Source organism: Herpailurus yagouaroundi, unplaced genomic scaffold (genome assembly GCF_014898765.1).
Source record: "Herpailurus yagouaroundi ecotype Mexico unplaced genomic scaffold, PumYag 195, whole genome shotgun sequence".
NCBI classification, from domain to species: Eukaryota; Metazoa; Chordata; class Mammalia; order Carnivora; family Felidae; genus Herpailurus; species Herpailurus yagouaroundi.
Window position 1 is genome coordinate 12768787 of NW_024412426.1, and position 19993 is coordinate 12788779.

The 19993-nt window shown below is 35.1% G+C and overlaps 1 protein-coding gene and 1 long non-coding RNA gene across 6 annotated transcripts in view; one reads left to right on the forward strand and one right to left on the reverse strand.

Moving 5' to 3' along the window:
- Positions 1-19993, forward strand: part of HMCN1 (hemicentin 1) — a 492563-nt gene that overhangs the window by 429496 nt on the left and 43074 nt on the right. For all 5 annotated transcript variants that reach the window (XM_040446605.1, XM_040446604.1, XM_040446606.1 and 2 more), the window contains 7 exons: positions 3210-3479; positions 6132-6322; positions 10351-10564; positions 12694-12828; positions 13214-13404; positions 15091-15172; positions 19354-19623. In XM_040446605.1, coding sequence (XP_040302539.1) covers positions 3210-3479; positions 6132-6322; positions 10351-10564; positions 12694-12828; positions 13214-13404; positions 15091-15172; positions 19354-19623 — 1353 coding nt within the window. The remainder of the gene's footprint in view (positions 1-3209; positions 3480-6131; positions 6323-10350; positions 10565-12693; positions 12829-13213; positions 13405-15090; positions 15173-19353; positions 19624-19993) is intronic.
- On the reverse strand, positions 12885-18928 carry LOC121011852 (uncharacterized). Its single transcript, XR_005781806.1, has 2 exons — positions 18717-18928; positions 12885-13498 (listed from the first exon to the last, which is right to left on the reverse strand). It is a non-coding gene; the product is annotated as an uncharacterized LOC121011852 (long non-coding RNA).

The following is a 19993-nucleotide window of genomic DNA, read 5'->3' on the forward strand; positions in this document are numbered from 1 at the left end:
TTCTGAGTTTACATTATACAATGCGTTTTTCTATCACTCTTATGAAGGAGAAAAGTTAATGTTTGGGGATTTGGGGGGAGGGTCATTGTTTGTGTAAGAAAACTGAGGCATCTCAGAGTAATTTTGGACTTCTACAAACTTCCATTTGGTACTCTATTTCATTGTGGCACATAATTAAAGTGATTTTTAAAACCATTCTCTCCAAAATACTGCATTGGATACATTATGAAACACTACATTGTAATACCCACTCCAAAAACAAATCATCATTTTTCAAGTCATAAATAAAAAATCATGAAACAAAAAAATCATAATTACAGTTAAGCAATTTGACAGGCAAAAATTATTCTGTAGACAAAGCAAGGGTTTTTTTTCACATTTAACTGTTATCTTCTGAACACAATATTCATATTTGCATACATTGTTTTTGTGAGTGAAGAAGACACCTGGAGGCAGGTTCTGAGCTACTGAATTTGCATTAGCTGATTTTGAATTTCCTTATAGTATGATTTTCCTATGATGAATTAATGACTACAGTAAAGCCCACCTAACTGCACATCATAAATCTAATTTCTTTATATTTTTCAATATTTTCTCAATAAATATTTATTGGAATAATAAGTGGAAATACATTAAACATTACAGACATGATGCTTCCCTTATAGTGTGGAAAAGGGAAAAAAACTAAACTACCAAATAAATGAAATAATTATAAGTTCTAACGTGTTAAGCAGAAAAAAAAAAGGCTGAGATGGAATCATGGGGAAACGTAGGGACCACCTTACCTTAGTGGCTAAAGTGGGCTCTAAGAAGCACCCTTCTCTGAAGGGGTACCATTTAAGCTGAGACCTGAATGATGAGCTAGGATGAGCCGTGCAAAAGCGGCAGAGTGTCCCCAGGAGAGAGGGCAGCATGTGCAATGGCCCCAAGGGAGGAAAGAGTAAGAAAAGAAGCATGCCAGTGTGGTGGAGAGCAGTGAAGAAGGAGAAGGCTGGCAAAATGGAAAGGAAGTCCGAAAAGAAGGCGGGCCAATGCATGGAAGGTCAGAGGGACCACACAAAGGTTGTACTTTCTTCTCTATGCAGTGGGAAGCCTTCTAAGGGTTTAACCATGTTGCTTATCTGGCTTTAGGAAGATCTCTTTTGACGTTGTGTAGGTATTGGTTTAGAGAAGGGGCAAGGCTAGAGCTGGAGGAACTCTTTGGGTCCTCCAGGCACCATGTTACAGGCTGGGAGTGAGAGCGGCTATGTAAATTGCAGGGGTAAATGAAAAAAGTGATGGATAAGATATTTTTGGAGATGTAACTGCCAGGATGGCTGATGAATCAGATTTTGGAGGTTAGGAAAAGAGAAGAATTAATGATGTTTCCTGGACTTTGGGCTTGAGCTAGTGAGTGGATGATAGTGCCATGGGGAGGTGCAAGGAGAGGAACAGGTTTTAGAGGAAGGAAGACATGATTCCTGATTGATCCTGTTAGAGGTGGGAAACTATTAGAAATCCAAGTGAAGATATCAAATGGAATTGAATATTTATGGATCCAGAGCTCGAGAAGTATAGTATAAGATATAAATTTGGAAGTAATCAGTGTATTTCAGCCCACAAGACTGGATCGGAATTTGGACAGAAAGAACTAAAAACAAAGACCCAGTACTGTGCATTGTTTAAGAAACAGTCTGAGGAAAGAGAGGATGCTAGAAAAGAATACAAAGGAGCAGGCAGAGATGTTGGAGGAAAGCCGTATGAAAACTAGGAGAGGAGATCATTTCAAGAAGGGAGTGGACAATTTGTTGAATGTGAGCGAGAGGTCAGTTGGGATAAGGACCAATTAAATATTCATTTGTTTTGGCAACATGGAGATCATGGAAAGAACAGTTCCATATAGGAGGGTTTTTTTCCTTCACTAATTGATTAAAATTGATTAAAATCTGAGCAGTTATGGGACAAAGAAACACAGTAGGTGATTAATGGCATTTCAACATTTCAAAAGCAACCAGAAATAACTGCATGCTTTAGAGGCATGAAAATTCTGAACCAAATCTCTCTTCTTGCAGAAACAGTATATAATGGCAAATACAAGCCCAACCAAATAATGTTGGCTGATATAAATGATTTTAATATGGTTATTTGTATTTTTTCACAACTTGATTTTATTTTACTCATCACCAGTAGTGTATCTTAAAATCTGTTCTCTATGTGGTTGACCACATCTCCATATCCTCTGGAGATACAGCAGATAGTTCTAGGTCTCCGGGACTTGCTATGCACAGAGTGTTGCCTGGATCAGTGGATCTCTGAGATCTCATTTGTGATTCCACTACACATTCTGAATATGGTAACAGTGAATACTGTTGGCTTGGTTTCTCTCTTCAACTTTCTTGAATGGGTAGTAGTTTTTGTTGTTTGTGGGTTTTGTCTGCACATGCTTAAAAGGATATTTTTACTGTCATTGTCCTCAGCACTTTGTCACTTCTCTGGACTTTCAGTGACACGGGTGGGTCATCCTCTCCTTTCTTTCCTGTGTACTTGTGACTAGTTTTTCCTCCTTTGTGTTTGATTGCTCTCTCACAATTATTTAATATTTCTTTGAGGCTCAACAAAAGATCCAGGCCAATCCCTAAATGGTAATCAACCTACTGTAATCACTAGGAAGAGAATTCCTTATCATAAGCTCTTCCATAGCTTTCTGAAAAAGTGGGAATAGTTTTATCTGTATAATTCTTTTCCATGATCTATTCATTTATTTATTCAGTCATTCAAACAGTACTTTGTTAAATGTGGCCACTGTATTTGAGACACTAACCACTGTAGGAAATATTTGAGTAAAAGTATCTCTCAGCAGTGGAATGATTTTTAAACCTTGAAGGGGTCTATTCTGAAAGTTTAGATAGCTGAAGTGAATCACATAATACAGTATGTTAAAGAAAATGCCTCTGTTGACACAACCTAAATTTTCTATTTTCTAGGCATGTAGTATCAGGAACATATATTTATGCCCTCATTTAAAGTCGATTATCATTTACATTTATTAACTGTGTAGAGAATAATTTTCTGAAAGTGGCTCAAAGAATTTTCTTTGCCAATGAAAACAGTGTAGTGATCCTTCAATGATGGTACGGTAAAGTTGGGATTTTGTTTCTTTTCAGTGTGACTTCACTTTGCTGGAGTAATACCCTAGTGTATGCTTTTAAGATAAACTTTGTATCTTTTAGTTCCTCCAGGCATTAGCCCCCATCCAAAGGAATATACCACTGCTGTGGATAAACCCATCTCCCTACCATGTGAGGCAGATGGCCTCCCACCACCTGATATTACCTGGCATAAAGATGGGCATGCAGTTATGGAATCAGTCCGCCAACGCATCCTCAGCTCTGGGGCCCTGCAGATAGCATTTGCTCAGCCTGATGATGCTGGCCAGTACACGTGCATGGCAGCTAACGTGGCAGGATCAAGCAGCACGAGCGCCAAGCTCACTGTCCATGGTAGGTTGTTTGACATTATTTCAATCTGCTACATTGCCGTGGCAAAGAGAAAAGACCACCAAGAAAAGATAGGGTGAAAGTCAAAGCCATGCAAAACCCGTAATCCAAAGTGGTGTGTGTTTGTGTGTGTGTGTGTGTGTGTGTGTGTGTGTGTGTGGTTGTGTAGGTACACTTACCTTTCTAATATGTAGGCTCTGGTTATTTGTGTGGGCAAAAGAAAAGCTGTGATTATATGTGTGTGAGAAAGATTTCCTTAAGATAGCCAAAATAATTAATGTGTTGCCAGTAATCCCCTCATTTTATGCTTATTGGGATTTATACTTTGGCTACTGATACTATTTATGGGATCCATTTGTGTTTTGTGATTATTCTGCTTTACTTCTCAAGTTGCAAATGGTATTGACTCAAAACTAACCACCATGTGAGATACATTATAAATATAGTATGAACCTAATGAGAGTTGGAAATCTATTTGATTTATTATTTTAAAGTAGCAAAATATTTACAAGTATATTTTTATAATAGAAAAAAAAATCTTTCTTTGTATTCAGACAACTAACAAAATATCTAAGGATCAGCATTGAAATATTTTACTTGTTAATGTATTTTAAACTAAAGATAGACCACCTATTGATATCAATGTTAGGAAACAAACTCTTTTCAACTGCTGTTTTTAGAGGTAATTATTATAATGGTGAGTTTCTGCTTTTTTCTTCTTTAAAAAAAATTTGTGAAAGCTGTTTTTTATCTTTCAGGTGTATTTGTATTTTCTACAACTTCAGCATTAAAGTGGTGATTTCAAATAGACACATTTTTAATTGAATAAATAAATAAATAAATAAATAATAGCCCAAATTTTTAAATCAGCATTTCTGAGTTTTTTAAATACTCCCACTGGTTTATACCTGCTTTCAGTTAATATAACTAAACTAATCAACACACATTAGTTCTTTAGCTTCAAATAAATAATAGTTCTCCTTCTTAAATATTTGTAGAAAATTTACCAAAATTTACTATATACTAAACAATAAAACAGTCATTAATATGATTTGAAAATAAGGCCACAATTCCTGCCCACAATGCAATAAAGCTAGAAACATGTAAAAATCTTTTAATGCCAAAACCTCAACCCCAGGCAAATTTAAAATAACATTCCAGTTAACAAGCAGGTCAAAGAATATGTTTTTATTTTCATGTTATTTAGAAAATAATAAACATAAGGAGTCTATATATCAAAATGTATGGTGTGTAGGCCAGGGTTAAAATCAAATATAAAATCATAGCCTTAACATTTTCATTTTGAAAAAGAATGAATTGAAGTAAATATACTAACGTTGCAATTTTGTAACCACAAGCAAACTTGAAATATCAACCCCTAGGAAACCAGGATAAAGGGGCTAATAAAAATACAGTATAAATTAATTAAAAATGAATCGAATATTTACGATGTTCCATTCAGCAAAATGCATTTTTGTTTTCCCTATTATCTATGTTTGTGCATATAATCATTCATATAAGATTTATATATTTACTCATATAATCAAAAAATAATTTTTGCTGAATACAACTTTTGTCCTGTCACTTTTTAAAATGCCATTAAAATTAATCTATTTCTGATATGTTGGAATAATTCCAAAATTCATTGGGGGGTGTATTTTTACTTTTTGAGCCAAGTATTCTTAATACTTTTATTTGTTTTAAATATATGAAATTTATTGTCAAATTGGTTTCCATACAACACCCAGTGTTCATCCCAAAATATGCCCTCTTCAATACCCATCACCCATCCCCCCCCCCATCAGCCCTGAGTTTGTTCTCATTTTTTAAGAGTCTCTTATGCTTTGCCTCTCTCCCACTCTAACCTCTTTTTTTTTTCCTTCCCCTCCCCCATGGGTTCCTGTTAAGTTTCTCAGGATCCACATACTTTTAAAGCCTTTTCTTTAGAAGTAAATGTCATAGTTCCAAGTCCCCTAAGGTATTTGTTAGTACACAAAATAGTCAATTGATCTTTCTGTATTGCCTAAATTCCAGTTCAAAGTAATTTGAGGAATAGGAAGTATTTGCACAGAATTCTGAAATCACTATAAAAATTTCCTCTGTGACAGTATAAAAGCTGAATTGTCTTGACCTGGGTTACTTGCAATTGTTGAAACACATGTGAAATACTGCAATAAATTTTTTTTCTGTAGCACTTCGTGACATTCAATATGGGGGGAGTGTTTTACGGTGTTTCAACTGGTGACTTTTATTAATGTGTTCTCACAATATGTCTGTGATACAAATCCAGTAATTATCCAATCATGGATGCATTTTGAGGTTTTGTTGCTCTAGTTTGTTTGTTTTGCTTCACTGCAATAAGAATAAGAAACTTAAGAAAAACTTCAGAAGCCAAATAAAAGCTAAAGATTCCTAATCTAGTTCTATGTCACTTGTTCAGAAACTGATTTCGAATATATTCAACAAGTTCAAATCCCTTAAAGTTTTTGCTGTAGGCATCTTTCATGATAACAAACAATGTCTTAATAGACTTTATTTTACTACTTGCGGCAAAATGATCCCCAAAAGAGTCTTTTGTGTGCTGATTTTCAGTGTGAATAAGGATACTGTTGAATTCAACATCATGAATGACTATCTTTTTTAAACTCTTCATAGTACCACCTAGAATCCGAAGCACAGAAGTACACTATATGGTCAATGAGAATTCACAAGCCATTCTTCCATGCGTGGCTGATGGAATCCCCACACCAGCAATCAACTGGAAAAAAGACGATGTTCTTTTAACTAACTTATTAGGAAAGTATACTCTTGAGCCCTATGGAGAACTTATTCTGGAAAATGTTGTGGTAAGTTTAATAGATGTGAGTGGATACATTAAACCGGATTAGTAATTCACCTTTTTTCTTTTCGTAGCTTAGCTGGGAAATATACTCTTTAATAACAAAAGAAAAATACTCTTACATATTCAGGCCAAAAAATGAATTTTATGCATGTTTCATTTTGTGGCCCAGGTCTAAGAATAATATTTAACAGATAGTAGGAACTCATAAATGACCTCCTTCTAAAATGATTTTATTTTTGTGGAAATCTATTTATCAGGAAAAATTCTAAGTGCCTCTGTTATATTCTGTGTTTGTAACCATGCATGGGAATGATTAGAAGAACAGAGATATAAGAATGTCTGATGTGTTATTAGGCAAATAATAAAAAGCAGTTTTTCTGTTCTTTTCAGGATTTTCAATAACCCTTTCTTATCATTGACAAGGAAACTAAAGTCTTAGAGATCCTACTATGCAAGCTGAGATGTTTGAATATTGTTAGGTGGCACTTAGCCAGTCTACAGAATAGTAGCTATGAGAAGTATCTTAGTTTTTCAGTGGTAGCCCACTTGAAGAATATTCTGTATATATGCATACTACATGACTTTTTAAAACATTTACTGTGTGGTTTGAGAGTATCAGTACTTGGCACCAAATACGAAACAAATGTGAATCATTTTCAGAGCTTCTGTATATACCTTTTTATTCCTATTCATTACCCTTCAAAATGCCTAAGCCCCATTATAAAATCTTTGTGGAATTAAATTTGAACAGATTAAAATGACAAAATTGATCACATTAACTTTATAGTATAATTTCAGCCATTACTCAGACTCCTGGGATTACCACATAAATAATCCCAGTAATAGGCTGTGTCACTAAGTCCTAACTCAACCACATGTGCCAGCAAAAGTTGTATTTATTCAGATTTAAATTTCCATTAGTTATAAGATGTACCATTATTTTATGTACCACTAAGAAAGAAAAAAATTCAGTTAAATAAACTAGAGAAGATCATCAATTTTTATGTATTTTGAATACCCTAGCTTCTGAGGTATTAAGAGTTAAAAATGTGAATTTTAGAATTAATAAAATAAGGATAAATTTGTTAATGTAAGCTAGTGAATATCTTTTACTGGGGATTACCTCTAAGCTCAAGAATGTTGAATTTGGGCCTTCAATTTCATTTATAGACCTGAAGGAATTAAATGAGAAAGAAAAGGTTAGACTTTTAGTGGGATAATGACTCAGACATGTTAAAAAAATAACAATAAGGTAGTTTCGAAATACCAGATGAAGGACACAAATAATAACTAGAAATCTATTTGTGAATAGTATGTACACTTGATTTTTAAGTGCTTCACTTTTATAAATTCCTTGATTTTAAACTTGTCATAACCTGGGAATTTAAGGACAGCTAAATGATATGGAGGTGGAAAGACTTTTACAGGAAATATGACTTATTCCAGTTTGCCCTTTAAAAAAAAACAACAACAGTATGCAGCCAACCAAATTTAGATTGTACCTACAGTTAGTGATTACAGTTTTTATGCTACATTTCCAATCAATTCTTTAATGTTTCAGTGCAAAACAATATATACCCTTAAATATTTTAAAAATATTTTCAGGGCCGCCTGGATGGCTCAGTTGGTTAAGCGTCTGACTTCAGCTCAGGTCTTGATCTCACGGTTGGTGGGTTTGAGCCCTGCGTCGAGCTCTGTACTGACAGCTCAGAGTCTGGAGCCTGCTTCAGATTCTGTCTCCCTCTCTCTCTCTGCCCCTCCCCTACTCGCACTCTGTCTTTCTCTTTCAAAAATAAATTAACGTTAAAATTTTTTTTTAATATTTTTAAATGTTTATTTTTGAGTGCACACATGTACGTGCAAGTGGGAGAAGGGCAGAAAGAGAATTCCAAGCAGAGAGAGAGAGGGAGACAGATAGAATCCCAAGCAGGCTCTGTGCTGTCAGTGCAGAGCCCAACAAAGGGCTCGATCTCACGAACCATGAGATCATGACCTTAGCTGAAATCAAGAGTGGGACACTTAACCGACCGAGCCACCAGAGTGCCCCTCTTAAATGTTTTAAAAGATAAGGAAAAAGTCTACCATGGGCCTTAATGCACTCAGAAGCATTCAATCATCAATTCAGCAAATATTTACTGAATAGCTTCTCTGTTTAGGCACTGGTAATACATCAGGAAACAAAAGACTAAAAGATCCTTGCCTTCATGCAATTTATGTTTAGAGAAGCAAGATAGACAATTAAAATAATAAACAATATACATAGAAGAAAATAAGTATTATGAAAAATAGAAGAACAAGGTATAAGGGATCAGAGTTTGGAGGGGTACTAGTTATAGTTTTAAATAGGAGAATCAGAGTAAATCTCCTTTGGGAAGGGAACATTTGAAAAAACTTGAAGTGAGTTAGCCAAGCCAATATCTGGGGGAAGAGCATCACAAGCAGATAAAACTGGGATGTTCCTCCCTCAAATATCTGGAAGAAACATGAGGTGGGATCATGCCTGATACATTGGAGGAACAGGAGACCAGTAAAAGCAAAGAAGAACAGAGAAGAAAGATATGAAAAAAAAAATGGAGGCCAGATAATAGAGTGTCTCATAGATTATAACAATTTTGTGTTTTACTTTGAATAAAGTAGAATCCATTGCAGGTTTTGAGACTGGGAGCAATGTTATTAAATGCCTCACGTTTTTGCAATAGTACATTGGCGACTATAATAAGAATACATGGTAGGGAGGCAAGAGTGGAAGCAGAAAGACCTGTTGGGAAGATGGTTTGGAGTCAGATGAGATGGTTTAGAGTCAGATAAGAAATTCTGTTAGCCCACAAGAGGTGGGAAGTGGTTGGATTCTGCATATATTCTAGGATATCCTAGGTAGATTGCGAGTAGAGTGTGAAAAAGAAGAGTACAAGTGACTCAAATGTCTGAGAACAAAAGGCATTAGCAACTGGAAGGACAAAATAGCCATCAGCTGAGATGGTGAAAGGCTACAGGTGAAACAGGATGGTAAAAGGGAAATTGGGAGTTCAGTTTTGGACATGACTTTGAGATGTCTTTGGGACATGCAAGCAGAGAGGTGAAATGGGAACTTCAGTGTAATTGGACTTTGGAAGAAAGACGTGGGCTGCAAATACTCGTACACATTAGCATATGGGTGGCACTTAAAACCATGAGACCGGATGCACTAAGGAACCAAGTGCAAATAAGAAAAGAGGACCAAAGACTGAGCTCTCCCACATACCAACATAACAACATTAATGTTAAAGGAAAGCCATGAAAAGCTGAAAATGGAGCCACCAGTGAGGTGGGAAGGAAACTAGGAGAATGGGGTAGCCTGGTAGCCAAGTGAGGACATGGTTTAGAAGAAAAGGGGGTCAAAATTGTGTCAGATGTTGCCAGGACATCTAGTAAGATGAGTGTCAAGACCAGCCGGTGGATTTAGCAAGTGAAACTTCTATTTCCTGTGATAATTTTGGGAGTCTTTGGTGCCACATTACCAAGAGAGCAGCTATGCTGTCAAGATGCTACCAGCCTTTGAAATTATTTGTTCTGGGTGATGGACATTGAGGAGGGCACTTACTGGGATGAGCACTAGGTGTTGTATGTAAGTGATGAATCACAGTAATCTACCCCTAAAACCAAGAGCACACTGTATATACTATATGTTAGCCGACTTGACAATAAATTATATTAAAAAAGAAAGAATGAAATTATTTGTTCTTTATCTGTAGTTTGCGGAGTATCAGTACTCTTGATGTTTAGTAAACTTTAGAACTTCTGTACAGTTTTCTGAGATCTTATTACTGCAAAATGCTGTAGTTCTGTAAGGTATGGGCTTTTGTTTAAACTCTTACACATTTTAAATTATGTTGTGCAAAAGCTAGCCAGATGGTTCAGACTACAAGATGGAAATTTAAACTGCCTTTAAATAAGAGTGCTCCTTTGGGAACCAAGCTATGCAATTTTATGTCCTTTATGTAATATGATGTAAGATTATGTAATCTTAAACACTATGATTTTTCTTTATTTAAGCCGGAGGATTCTGGCACCTATACCTGTGTTGCTAACAATGCTGCAGGTGAAGATACGCACATGGTCAGTGTGACGGTGCACGTTCTCCCCACTTTTACTGAACTTCCTGGAGATGTGTCTTTAAATAAAGGAGAACAGCTACGATTAAGCTGTAAAGCCACTGGGATTCCATTGCCCAAGTTAACATGGACCTTCAATAACAATATTATCCCAGGTTGGTAATTTAATTCTTAAGAAGTAAATAAATGCGTCCATAAAGAACTCTGAAGCAATCTCCATTTCCTTTAGCTGTGGGAATTGATTGAAAAGTTACATGAAAAATTGATTGCTTTAAGTTCTGCAAAATATGTACCTTTGCCTGGATTTTATCCTATACCCAGTATATATGTTCTTTTTCCATTCTTTTGAAAGGATAAGGTAATCACAGGACCATATATTTTAGAATATTAGTAGATGTTTTTACCTAAAAATAATCTCCTTCCTCCCTGAGAAGACAATATGGTATACACAGGTACCTAAATTTGCCCTCGCTGGACCTCCTTCATCACTGATAAATGGATTAAGGTGGCACTGGTAGAGTGCTGAAGATTCACCTAATTTTACAGAGGAGAACTCTGCTTCTTGCTGTATGAATTAACATCTGTTAGCCTCTCTTATAATGTAGATCAGCTATGCAGAAATCCTTTAGTCACTATGTGCACTACATGTTAAGGTAGTGCCTGGAACCCCAGAGCACTCCTCTCTGGGAGGACAAGTGTTTCCTTATTTGTCAGACTTTGTCATCAGCACAAAGACATCATCAGTAATAAGAAGTGGTCATTTCCCAAAATTGAATTCTAAAATACTGCACTATTGGCATTTAATAAATGTCTTGCTAGAAAAATAATAAGCTTGAGTTTTTCTGTTATAAAAGATTGATCTTAATGACTGAAATTCATCAACTATATTACCTTAATAATAATAGTATACCTCACTTAGGAAAAATAGAGTCTAAAAAAATAGTTTCCAACAGAGAGGGAGGCAAACCATAAAAGACTCTTAAATACAGAGAACAAACTGAGGATTGATGGGGGTACTGGGCAAAAGGAGAAAATGGGTGATGGGCATTGAGGAGGGCACTTGTTGGGATGAGCACTGGGTGTTATATGTAAGCAATGAATCATGGGAATCCACTCCCGAAGCCAAGAGCACACTGTATGCACTGTATGTTAACTAACTTGACAATAAATTATATTTAAAACATAAATTTATTTTTAAAAATAAATGCAATTGGGGCGCCTGGGTGGCGCAGTCAGTTAAGCGTCCGACTTCAGCCAGGTCACGATCTCGCCGTCCGTGAGTTCAAGCCCCGCATCGGGCTCTGGGCTGATGGCTCGGAGCCTGGAGCCTGTTTCCGATTCTGTGTCTCCCTCTCTCTCTGCCCCTCCCCCGTTCATGCTCTGTCTCTCTCTGTCCCAAAAATAAATAAACGTTGAAAAAAATAATAAAATAAAAATAAATGCAATTTATCACTTAAAAAAAACCCACAACCTAATCAGTGCTGTTTTCTAACGGTATAATACTAATTTAGCTATTTAAATTTTTAAAGCTTAATTTTCCACTTAATATTCAGCAGAATGAAATCTTTTGAAATAATTTGGGGGAAAGCATGCAAGGTAAACATATCTAAATAATTAGATATTGGCTGGTCTAATCAGAATCTTATTTAGTATCAGTTGTTTTAGGATTAGCATGTTTACCTTATACTCTATTCCAAATATTATAACTACCTTCATAAATATTTATATCATCACCATTTATGGAGAAGTTTAAATTATCACAAATTTAATCATGTTGTCATTATTACCTAACCAACATATGTTTTTCATGATTTCCCCTCTGACCTGCCAAGTCAGTTGAATTATAACTGAAAACATTTTCGTGTTTTGATATAAAGTGTTTGGGAGGAAAAGTGGTGGTGAGATAAATGAAATGGAAAATGTCATATGTCTGAATGAAAGATTTTGAAACCTAGAGAGACGGTGAGCCAGATTTAGGCAATGCTTTGAGATGAAAGGTGTACTTTAAATCTAAAATAATTTTAAAGGATGTTTGTTTTCATTCTCTTTTCCTGTCCCTTCTGCTGTTTTTTTTTTCATTCTTCAAACAAGTGTCTATAGACCTAGCCAATAGCTCAGAGGAATAAATCTGTGGAAAAGGCTTTCTTCTCCAATGTCATGATGAGATCTCTGGTTCAATTGCTGACCAGCTCATAAATCCAACCTGCAAAATATTGAGCTGTTGTGATTCTTTTCCTAGGTTACTTAGAGGCATTTATGTCGTTTCCTAACTTGTTTCTCTCAGCCCACTTTGACAGTGTTAATGGACACAGTGAACTTGTTATTGAAAGAGTGTCAAAAGAGGATTCGGGTACTTACGTGTGCACCGCAGAGAACAGTGTTGGTTTTGTGAAGGCAATAGGATTTGTTTATGTGAAAGGTAGGTAAGCATGCTCTACTTTTAGTTTATCACTTATTTACAAAGAATAGTTTGCATTTTGCTTGCTTATATAACTTCAGTTTATTAAATCCATCTAGTCCTATTTCACAGATGTGCACATTCCTAAGAAATAAAAAATTATCAACGTTCAATTCAAAAGTAGGTAAGCAAAGAGATCATTTGGTACAAAATGGAATCACCTGCTTAGGTTATTGAAACTAACAAAATTATCTGGTTGATTAGCATGAGCAGTTGATTTTGGAAAATTCATGGTGTTCAAAAGTGGCTTTTCCCTTCCTCACTATCTTTCTAAATAGGTCAAATCACAAATAAATTATCAGAGCTTCCTTTTACTTATAATTAATTATCTGTTGTTATTTCCCAGAACCTCCAGTCTTCAAAGGTGATTACCCTTCTAATTGGATTGAGCCGCTTGGTGGTAATGCAGTCTTGAATTGTGAAGTGAAAGGAGATCCTGCCCCTACCATCCAATGGAGCAGAAAAGGAGTGGATATTGAAATTAATCACAGAATCCGTCAACTTCTCAATGGCTCCTTGGCCATTTATGGCACTGTAGTAAGTCACGCTGAAATCGTTGATGTGCACTTTAACTGCCACAATTAATCCCTCTCTGTAGGTGCCATGAAAGGAAAAGGTTCCTCTTGCATTCCTATTTAAATCATAAAATCTGAATCAATGGGTTTTTATAAAAAACTGAAACATGGTTCAAATTGATTATTTTTAGACTTTTCACAGAAATATAAGCAAAAAAATAATTTTGCTTTGTTCCCAATCACTGATCCATTATTATTTAGCATCATTAGATAACTTCCTCAAATCTGTTTCAGAACACAGAAATTGAAGAATTGCAAACATAACTACAAGTAAAATATAGGATAACTTTCATCTCTAAGGCCAATAACTATATCAAGCCTTCCAAAACCTTCAGTAATTCAGAAAATGAGTGTTGCTTTAAGTTATTCTAATTTGAGGGCCAAGTAAATGAGATATTTTATCTAAAAATTTCTCAACTTGATTATGTATGAGTGATTTTTAATGCATTGTAGAATTAATTGAAATAATAATTAAAATACAATATTTAATCACCTAATCCAATGAATCACTCTTAGTCTTTCATTCTCCTGGGTTTCATTTCATGTTGTTCATTGTCCCTTCAATTTTGAGATGATTTCTACTTTTAACTGCTGTAACATGTTTCTTCATTACCACATTCCCCCTTCTGTATCTAAGTATTGCTACTTCTGAAGCCATTGGTAATTCTCCTAATACCAATATTAATGCTAATACTAATTTTTTTCACCACACAGTTTCAGATACTTAGATATCTATCTCCAACCCTGAAATGTTCCCATTTACCATTTCTTATTGAAAATTTCTATTTGGATATTGTATAACACCCCCAATTAAACATGTCTTCCTTTTCCCACCCTCCTCTACTTCCTGCAATTTAGTTCTCCTTTATTTACTTAGTGTTTCTTTTAACAAATTCTATTCACAAGACTTGAGCAAAATCTGTGATGAATTAGTCACCAAATCTAAACTCATATAGTACTATTTTTGTAGGTTTTTTAAAAATTTATTTTGAGAGAGATTGAGTGGGGAAGGGGCAGAGAGAGAAGGGGAGAGAAAGAATCCCAAGCAGGTTCCGTGCTGTCAATGTGGAGCCTGACACAGGGCTCAATCTCACGACCCTGAGATCATGACCTGAGTTGAAATCAAGAGCCAGACACTTAACTGACTGAGCCACCCAGGCACCCCTTACAGCGCATATTTATAATATTGTGACTTATATTCTATGATTCATCATTATCAGTAAATTAGTTTTTTACTTTGTTCATCCTTAATTTATTTTAATAACCCCCATTAGGAAGTCTCAGTATTTGTTAATTTGTCCTCAATAGTTTAATGCTTTTTAAGATATTTAGAAAAAGAGAGTAGGCATTTTTCTTTAGTGAGCTAATTTTGGATAGAAGGTTATAAAAAATGTTAGTTTTGCTTTGGTTTCCTAGTAATTATTATTCCCAGAGAGCAAGAATGGCTGTTTTGAAAACTTAGACCGGGATTTTTTTCTTCTTTTTCTTTTCTCTTAAACCCCTTTATGATGTAAAATAATGTAGGTTTTTCTATTTCCATTCCAACCCCTCCTCAAAAATGAAATTTTATATTAGCATCCTGGTGGAAAAACTTATTTGCCCCATTCTGTAGGCTCACATTTTTATAAAACACTGCTTATTTCCATAGAATGAAGATGCCGGTGATTATACGTGCGTAGCTACCAATGATGCTGGGGCAGTGGAGCGCAGCATGAGCCTGACCCTGCAGAGTAAGTGGCTTCACTCTGTGTGAACACCTGATTTAAGAAACATTGCCTAATAAACAGTGTTCATTTTCTTTAACTTTATAGCAGGTATATTAATGGTAGCTTGCAGGGTGTGTATAATTTAGTCTTCTGCTGATAGAGTAATTTGTTATCAAGTGTAAGACTGGTAGATACAGTTTTGCAGAGATTTTTTTCTATTTTGTCTAACACACGGAGTTCAAGATCACAGTTGCTTGGTGGCAGAGCTTTCTTTCGTTTTGCAATATAGTCAGTCAAGTACCCTTCATATAGTCTATCACAGTTTTTGTGATGTGCTTACAAAATGTCATTTTGTGGCACTTTAAAAATATGTATTAAAAGTAAAGACTAATATAAGTGAACTCAAAAGTGTTCTAGGTTGATGGCTGTCAATCTTCCATGAAATAAATGTGTGTACTGGGCAGGACTATCATGCTCATGATGAAACCCCTCAGTTATACAGAAGACAGATCTTTCAGAATTAGAAAAACATGAAAAACTCCAGGGCATAGAACCTCAGAACCCACTGGATAGTCTCCAGAATGACTTTAGAACTGACTTGAGGATAGCATCACTGGGTTGAGAATTTCAGTGAATAAACTTATTTTGTGAGTAGGCTCAGTATTTAATGGTATAAATTTATATTTTCTTCATTCACTATCAAGAGATGCTATATACTAGCATTTACTAGCAGCTATTGCTAAACTACTATTATCTAAGACTTTAATTTTTTAAAATCTTTTTGAGACTTTAGCACTTAATTTTTAGTAAATATCTAAAACAGTGTTTTCCCCCAGCTTTATTGGCATCTAATTGATAAATAAAATTGTACATATTTAAAATGTACAATGTCAAAATTTGATATACATATACACTGTGAAATGATTGCCCCAATCGAGCTAATTACCACATCCATGACTTACCATTTTTTGGTTTTGCTTGTTTTGATGAGAACACTTAAGATCTCCTCACTTTATAAATTTCAAGTATACAGTATTATTAACTATAGTCACCATGCTATATATTAGATCCTCAGAACCTATTTGTCTTATAACTGAACATTTGTATCCTTAGATCAATATCACCCATTTCCCCCAATTGACTCTGTTTCTATGGATTTTTTTTTTTTTTTTTCGATTTCACATCCAAGTGATACCATATACTATTTTTCTGTCTCTGTCTGGCTTAATTAGTTTATCATAATGCCCTCGAAGTCCATCCATGTTGTTGCAAATAGTATTTCCTTCTTCTTATTGCTAGATAACATTTGATTAAACATATATAGACTCATTTTCTTTATCCATTTATCCATCACTAGACAGGTTGTTTCCATTTCTTGCTAAGACAGTGTTTTATTAAAGTACTTATTTATCAAACAATAGCCTTGTGAGATGTTATTAGGAAAAAACTAGAGTTCCATGGTCAAACAAGTCTGGGAAAAAATAGATTAAACGAAGTTCATTCATTTATCAAACATATAAAGAGAACCTACTATATGCCAAGCCCTGCTTAATCACCAGATTTCTTTACTGCAGATCATTCCTGAAATGATAATATATTGATGTGTTATAACTCAGCAAGAGGAGGATATAACATGCCATGTTTCCCAAATAAATGTTATTTCCATGAAACCTTCCTCCCCTCCTTGTTGGGTGAATGTAAGTAGGGCATCACATCGATTAATCTTTCCTGGAAGAGTGTTCCACTGATTGGTTTAAGAAAGTCTGCATTAGATTAGCTCATCTACACCTACAGACAATAAGTTGATTTAAATAAATGAGGCATATTAAAAAACCAAAATATAATTTGTTTAAAATTAAGATTAAAGCACCAGAAGCAATGCTTTCATTTAGATAAAGTACTTGTATTTAACTGATCATTATGTGACTGATAGAATTAATTCACCCTTGAAAGATGTACATATGGAATTTTATTGTTGAGTTAACTTATAGCCTTATGGGCAATTGGAAATGTTCAAATATGGTATTAAAATTAAGATTCCGAGTTTTATTTGACACTTTCTTTGACCATAATTGAGGGAGCAGATGAGCTCATTTAATCATTATGTTATCATTTAGTGTTGAGTGATTAATCTGAGGCATTTAATGTATTCAGCAACAGTTTACTGAACACATAATGTAATTTGAACACTAGGAGAAAAATAAAAGCCCCAGCCCTGAAAGTTCCTAAAGTTAATATAAATATCAAATAAGAAGGTAATTGAGTAGGACGATGTGGGCATATATATGAATAATGCACTAATGATAGAGATTCAAACCTCATATGAAGTAACTACTTTTGTAAAAGACAGCATGTCAATAACATCTTTACATAAAATGGTGGTATGGTCATAATAAAACACATTTTACTTCTATTTTGCTTTATGTTCTATTATTCCAGATATATTTCTCCACCTAAAACAGAACCATCACCCTGAATTATCTGATATTCATTACCTCTCATTGAGCAAATTATTCTACCATTCATTTCAATCCCACAAAAACACAGCTTTCATCCTTCAAGAATACACAGGCTCCTCTCTGCTAACCTGTATTCAGATGTGAGCCCTGATTAACTAAATGTTTAAAACCTTGTATGTTGCTGCTTTCGAGGGTGAATCATCCTTTCAAAGCTAAATTCATCTCCATGCTATTTCCTTGTCTCCAAGTAGACTCCCTTCTCCTATATATAATCTTACCATTTCTGAAAATCCACTTCAAGCTTCTTCTTCTCCATGAAATTTTTCATATTCTATCTTGCTTGACACTGTAGACTAGAATAAACATCCTACCAGCAGCTATATATAGCTCCTTTTACATTTTTTCCTGACTTCACTTGAGCAGCTCTGATCTACTAGTATTAACCTCTCCCTCCTTCTTGAAACTCCTTCCTTTGGTTACCAGGATACCATTCTCTCTTGATTTTCTTCCTACTTCAGTGATCTGTTCTTAGTATCATTTTATGGCTTGTCTTCTGTTCATCTCTTAAATAATGATGCTGTCATAGTTTATGTCTTTGGTCTTCTTCCTCTCCTTTTAGAATCACTTCTAAAGCCATCTTATCCACTCATGAAAGACTCATAGATCTGTATTTCTAGCCTATATCTCTATTCTGAGCTGCAGATATTAACATTCTCTTATCATCTAGACATCTCTACATGAATGTCCCACAGACACCACAAACTCAATAGTTCTAAATGGATACGAATTAACATTCCTTACAATGTCCAAACAAATTTGTTCTTCCTCCTGTGTTCTTCTATATTGTCCAAGTCAAAATCCTGTAGTTATCAGTTCCTCTCAAGTCAATGACAAAGTTCTGTTATTTCTACTTTCCTAATGATTCTTGAATGTCTTCCTTTTCCTCTCCATTTTCAGTGATTGCCTCTGTTTGTTCTATTAAGTCACTATTGTTTATGCATCCATATTACCACACATTTACCTACTCTATACTAAATATTATTCTACCTATTCCATTACAAAATCCTACAATGATATTATAGAACAGCTAAATAATTATAGTTACTTACTTGTCTTATCCGTGGACTGTGAATTCCTTGAGGCTAGAAGTTATATCTATTATCTCTGTATCCTCAGCATCTAACACAATGCCTGGCAAATAGTAGGCTCTCGATACATGTTTATTGAATAAATGAATGATGACCAGTTATGAAAGGATAAGTTAATAATGACTCATTACCTCAGAAGTGATGTAAGGGAAAGAAGTGAGAGTTTGCCATGTAAAACACAGACAAAAACAATGATAACAATAGTACTAATAATATTATGTACTTACCCTGTCAAAGAGCTAGGCTTATCTCATCTTAGAGGAATCTAACAAGAATTCTCTGAAGGATACAAAGGCTCAAAGAGGTCCTAAGGAACAGAAGCAGAATTTGAATTTAAGTATACAGCAAGTATGACTGCAGAACCCATGATATAGGCTAATCTGCTTAGGGATTTAAAATTTTGGACATTTCATAAATAAAACAGAGCTATGATACTGAAAAATCTGTCAATGGCAACTGCATCCTTAGTAGTTGAGCAGCTACAGTGTTTTATAAACAAATCAGCCTAATTTTTAAAAAAATGTTACTATATATATTGATAAAAATGTTAACATAGCTTCACAAAAACTAAGAAAACACTATGTGCTTTTTTCTGTAGGTCCTCCTATTATTACTCTTGAACCAGTAGAAACTGTTATTCATGCTGGTGGCAAAGTCATATTGAATTGTCAGGCAACTGGAGAGCCTCATCCAACCATTACATGGTCTCGTCAAGGGCACTCTATTCCCTGGGATGACCGAGTTAACATGTTGTCCAACAACTCCTTACATATTGCTGCTGCTCAAAAAGAAGATACATCTGAATATGAATGTGTTGCTCGAAACTTGATGGGTTCTGTCCTTGTCAGGGTGCCAGTCACAGTCCAGGGTGAGTGTGATCAGAGGGACATTCATATTAAGTATCACCTGGGGCGACCCAAATCGTAAAAACTCTTAAGCATCTTAGTCCAAGTCTCCTGGACCCTGAAGATACTTCTAGACTGTGGAGCTAGAACAAAAATCACACTACAATTTACCAACTGAAGAGACTGAAACAATATTCAGTTAGAGCAGTAAAATATCAAGCCAATAATTCAAAATCCCAAACTGAAGTTTTGATTCAAAACTAAGTCACATTTATTCTCAGAAATCATGCATTTATTTTTCTTTAAAGAATGGTATATCAAAAGGTAAACAGTATTTAAACTTCTTGATCTCTAACTCTGCTGGCAGCCATATCCACATGAGTCAGTATTGGA